At 49.1% G+C, this 5347-nt stretch overlaps 1 protein-coding gene across 4 annotated transcripts in view; it reads left to right on the forward strand.

Moving 5' to 3' along the window:
* Window positions 1–5185, forward strand: part of LOC106938435 (phosphatidylinositol 3-kinase regulatory subunit gamma) — an 85564-nt gene extending 80379 nt beyond the window's left edge. For 3 of the 4 annotated variants that reach the window (XM_015020478.1, XM_015020479.1, XM_015020480.1), the window contains exons 3-9: window positions 287–385; window positions 475–655; window positions 2417–2542; window positions 2627–2946; window positions 3625–3699; window positions 3774–3935; window positions 4693–5025. In XM_015020478.1, the coding sequence (XP_014875964.1) occupies window positions 287–385; window positions 475–655; window positions 2417–2542; window positions 2627–2946; window positions 3625–3699; window positions 3774–3935; window positions 4693–4891 (1162 nt within the window). In that variant the 3' untranslated portion in view covers window positions 4892–5025. Of the gene's footprint in view, window positions 1–286; window positions 386–474; window positions 656–2416; window positions 2543–2626; window positions 2947–3624; window positions 3700–3773; window positions 3936–4692 lie in introns of all 4 variants that reach the window. The other variant, XM_015020481.1, reaches the window with a different exon arrangement.
* The last annotated feature ends 162 nt before the right edge of the window (window positions 5186–5347 follow it).

The following is a 5347-nucleotide window of genomic DNA, read 5'->3' on the forward strand; positions in this document are numbered from 1 at the left end:
TGATCGGCACATCTCTACATATGAATAATTAGATGCATTAAAAAGTTGAATAACTGAGGAAACGTCATGAAGAGAAAGGAAATGAATTACTGATAAAAAACCAACCAAGTCAAATGAAATGCATTAAGTTCAGTGAAGATATTAAAGTTTAAGTTGAAGCTGCAAATATCTTGATGGACGGATCCAGCTGGAGGTTCGGCCACCAGGGGGCGTGTGTGAGCTGCGTTAGCTTGCAGTGGTTCTACTCGGTTCTGTTTGTCTGATCGGCCTGTTGCCATGGTTACAGGGAGGAGGTGAACGAGAAGCTGAGGGACGCGCCGGACGGGACCTTCCTGGTGCGGGACGCCTCCACCAAGATGCAGGGGGACTACACCCTGACCCTGAGGTACGCCGGCGCCGCCCAGACCTGCCGGTCGGGTTCTGGTTCTGGTTCAGACCCGGCTCACTCTCTGCTCTGGTTCTGGTTCTGTTCAGGAAGGGAGGCAACAACAAGCTGATCAAGATCTACCACCGAGACGGGAAGTTCGGCTTCTCGGAGCCGCTGACCTTCGGCTCGGTGGTGGAGCTCGTCGGCCATTACCGGCACCAGTCGCTGGCCCAGTACAACACCAAGCTGGACGTTCGCCTCACCTACCCGGTGTCCCGCTTCCAGCAGGTGAGGTGCATGCTGGGTAATAGACTGCAGCCCACTGAGAAGGTTTCAGATGAATTTCTCCTGTTTTTGTCCAAACTGCAGCAGATTGAAGGTCCAGTTTTTCACTATTTAATTTTACAGTTTAATTTCAATCTTTTAGTTTTATTAGTTTCCTACTTTATCCAAATAATGTGCATTTATCGCATTTAATTAGATTTATTTTCTCAGTGGTTCATGTTGTTTTTCTCTTAGTAATTTCTGAACCTTAAACTCTTCCAGTAAATTGAAATCTGCTTTTTATCAAACCCTGAAAACTCGCTGCCTTGTCTGATCAGTCAGAGACGTTTGGATCAAACTACATCTGAAAAGACTCAAGTTCTGATATTCAGTTATACACCATGATCATTTAAAGTGGAACTCCAATATGACGACATGCCTGGGAATAACATGAACAAAACCATGCAGAGCTGACTTTATTAGGGCCGACCAAGAAGTCAGCAGGACATCAGACGGGGAGATGCTCTGACTCGACTTCAGCTCCACGACTGAAGCTACGAAAATCAACGAGTCATTGTGTCCCTTCCTGGCATTTACTACAGAAATCCCAGACAGACGGTTTAAAACATGGAGCCAGGTTATATCTATTCATAAGGAACAGCAAAAAACCCAGAATAAAATGTGAAATATTACGAGGTATGGCTGTACCTGACTAGAGGATATTATCATGCTGCCCAAATATACTAAATATAAATACCAAAAATATTGAACAGAGTCCATGGAAGATAATTGGAGCATCACTGGAGATATAGAGGCAACCAAGAATAGACTTAAGAATGTTAAACTGTCTCTGGCTTCTCACTGGGTAAATGGTTATATAATCCAGATTAGAGAAACCGTTATGTCTGATCCAGTGGCCAGTTACAATAAATACTTTATACAATTTAAACAATGGCTAAAACATGAAATAGACCCAACCGAAAATGGGGTAAAAAGGATAGAGCAGAATCTGCACTAGAAAACAGAGGCTCGAACACATTGGATATTAAAACTGAATGGGAATTCAGAAGACGACTGGCTGAAGATCTGGACGACCCAACATCCTCTCCCAGCATCTGGAGGAAACACTGAGAGGAATATAACCAGATTCTTCATAACACCCAGAATCACCAGTAAATTCAGATCTGGAGTTCAACCATGTTGGAGACTGTGGAGCGTAATGGGAACCACACATGTTCTGGCTGTGTCCCAGAATGACACAGAGATTGTACCAGTACTGGGCTACACAGTACCTGAGACCGGTCCGGTTTCATGTCTTGGTCTTTTGGAAATGCTGTACTTACTGATGGTTATTTGTTTAAAATTCTGCTGGTGGCGGCAGAAAGGTGGTGCCAGTCTGAACCTCCTACCACAAAGGAATGGATTCAGACTGAACTCGTTATTTGAGATGGAGATTCTGTCAGAGGACACAGGAAGAGCAACGCCAGGACAAAATGGACACATCAGCGTGACGGGACTAATTTTGGATAAAATGGTCCCCTAGTGTGCAGTGTTTGTTTCTGGTTCTGTATTTTCTGTGTCTTGTAGCTACAGCAGGGCAGTGAAGGCCAGGGGTTTCCCACCCTGCCCACCAGGGGCTGAAGCTAGATTCGGTTCACTGAGTGTCTTTAACAAATCTGGTTTGGTTCTGTGCTGCCTGGTTTTGTGTTTCTCTGTAAACCTTGAAGTAAATGTTTGACCTTAAACTTGTCCCTCCATCTTCCTCCCCTCTCTTGTCCTGACCAGGACCAGCTGGTGAAGGAGGACAACATTGACGCTGTGGGGAAAAAGCTGCAGGAATACCACAGCCAGTACCTGGAGAAGAGCAAAGAGTACGACCGGCTGTACGAGGAATTCACCAAGACCTCCCAGGTAAACGTCCTGGTTTCCAACCAGCATGGCATCGCTTCACGTCGTTCTGCTGCCCCCAACCTCCTCCTCCTCCTGATCTCCTAGGAGATCCAGATGAATCGCACGGCCATCGAGGCCTTCAACGAGACCATCAAGATCTTCGAGGAGCAGTGCCAGACGCAGGAGCGCTGCAGCCAGGACTGCGTGGAGCGCTGCAGCCGCTGCAGCGGCGACAAGGACATGGAGAGCATCCTGGTCAACTTCGAGAAGCTCAAGTCCCGCCTGGGGGAGATCCACGACAGCAAGGTGCGTTTGGAGCAGGACCTGAAGACGCACGCCACAGAGAACCGCGAGACGGACAAGAAGATGAACAGCCTGAAGCCCGACCTCATCCAGCTGCGCAAGATCCGCGACCAGCACCTGGTGTAAGTAGGCAGGGGGCGCACCGCCACTTCCTGTCTGGAAAACTGTTTGGTGACTGTAGGAGGAAGTCGGCAAAGTTTAGAAACGTAACAAACCAGCACCCTCCTTGGACATTTAAAAGCATTTTGTTGGTGGCAGTGATACCCCACAGTGGGGACAAAATAGAGATTCAGAAAACTAAAATCCTGACAGCGTTCAGGTTCACATGGTTTCTGCTCCACTTCTGACCAGCATTTCCAGCCATGTCCTCTTGCCTACTTTGGACTCTGGTGAATCACGTGGTATGATGGCCATTACATTCAATATCATCTCTAATTACTCAAAGATACTCGGTCGTATCAACGCAACAGTCCACAAACTTCTGGCAACCAGTTCATGACGTCAGTTTGATTTTGTGCAAAATAACATTGTTACTTATTATTTAAAATATTTTTTTCAACTGAACCATTCACATTTAATTCAACTTTTCGCAGTAGGAACAGGATTTGGGTCACTTTCTTTCAAAATGCTTGCTAACAGTTAGCCTGATTTTAGCTGATTTGGCTGCAGCAGTCGGTTTTTCAGTGAGTTTCAGCAGAAACGCGGTTCTACTTATAGAAGTTCAGTGATATAAATATGAAAACTTTGTTTTTAGACCGCGTCTTCCTCTGTAATCAGACGTTCTTCTTCTCCTCCTCCAGCTGGCTGAGCCAGAAGGGAGTCCGGCAGAAACGAATCAACGACTGGCTCGGCATACAGAACGACGCCGCCGACGAGTGAGTGTCTGCCTCGGCTGGAAGCGGCCATGTTTGTGGCGTGGCGTTCTCACTGTGAGTTTCTGTTGCTGCAGAGGCGGCGAGGAAGAGGAGAGCCTGCCTCACTACGACGAGAAGAGCTGGTTCGTAGGAGACGTGAGCCGGACGCAGGCGGAGGAGCTGCTGGGCGGGAAGCCGGACGGAGCCTTCCTGATCCGGGAGAGCAGCAAGAAGGGCTGCTACGCCTGCTCTGTGGTGTGAGTACGCCACACACCCAGGGCGCCGCGAACCAATCAGGGAGGGTCGGGTCTGGAGCAGAGAGGGAGCTAACTTACCTAAACTACCGTGGTTACCGTGGTTACCATAGTGGGGCCGAGGGTCGTATCTGTCTGTTCTTCATCCATCAGATTGGAGCAAAGAGTTTCTGGACATTAGCATTAGCTGCTACATGATTAGCATTGAGATGCTATTTTAGGCTAACATAGCTTTGCTGATAAGCTAACTTCTTTTATCACAACTTGAACACAACAGTCTTGTTGTCCACTCAGATTGTTTAGAAGCAGCTTCACTGCTGCTGCTAGTGGATGTAGCCGTGCGTCACATTTATGGGCGTACCGGAAACATGCAACACTGGAACCTTCAAATGGAAAATGAAATAAGAACAGTTTTTAATTGCGTTAAAATTTTAGCGCTATAACATCTAAACATAATGAACACGCCGCAGTGGAAGTGGCAGTGTTGCCTAGCAACCTTCTGTCCCAGACTGCAGAGCAGCTGAACATTCAGACGGTTGATCTGCCTGAGCTTCTTTAGTAGCCAAGGAACCCAAATTATTCAACTTGTTTCGGCCCTAAACCTGAAACGGGACAGGAAAACCAAGGAGCTGCAATGGCCTAGTCAAAGTCCAGACCTTACTAGTGCAGAATCTGAAACAGTTTGTGCCAGATCCTCCAGAACCCGACCAATTTCCTCCTGTGTGTAGTTTGGTAGTTTACCCCCGTGTCGTCCCCGCAGGGCGTCGGGCGCGGTGAAGCACTGCGTCATCTACAGCACGCCGCGCGGCTTCGGCTTCGCCGAGCCGTACTTCCTGTACGGCAGCCTGAAGGAGCTGGTCCTCCACTACCGCCTCACCTCGCTGGTGCAGCACAACGACGCGCTCAACGTGCGCCTCGCCCACCCCGTCCACGCCCCCACGCCGCCCCTCTGCAGGTGAACCCAGGGGCGGGACTAGATCTATTTCTACTAGAAGTTCCCGGGCGGCGCTCTACATCTAGACTGCTTGATTTGCACAAGAAGTGAATGTAAAGAGAAAAAACGTTTCAGGTTCAACGCCGACCCGATCGACTCCGTCTGGAAACATTCGGCCTGCCGGGCCGCCATGTTGGGGGCGGGGCCTCCGGTCTGGGCTTCAGCAGATCCACAGGAGGCGTCCGTTCTGAAGCCTGATCAGAAACGCCTGCAGCGAAATATTATTCATCTACTCTAAATTAAAACCATTCAGAAAGTTCTTCAGCTTCTTATTCACTCCGGTTCCAGTTCCGGCTCTGGGTCCGGTTCCGGCTCCGGCTCTGGGTCCGGCTCCAGTTCCGGTTCCGGCTCTGGGTCCGGGTCCATTTCCGTTTCCGGGTCCGGTTCTGGGTCCGGTTCCGGCTCCGGCTCTGGGTCCGGC

Source organism: Poecilia latipinna, unplaced genomic scaffold, assembly GCF_001443285.1.
Source record: "Poecilia latipinna isolate Pla-1442-1.1 unplaced genomic scaffold, P_latipinna-1.0 Scaffold2592, whole genome shotgun sequence".
Taxonomy (NCBI): domain Eukaryota; kingdom Metazoa; phylum Chordata; class Actinopteri; order Cyprinodontiformes; family Poeciliidae; genus Poecilia; species Poecilia latipinna.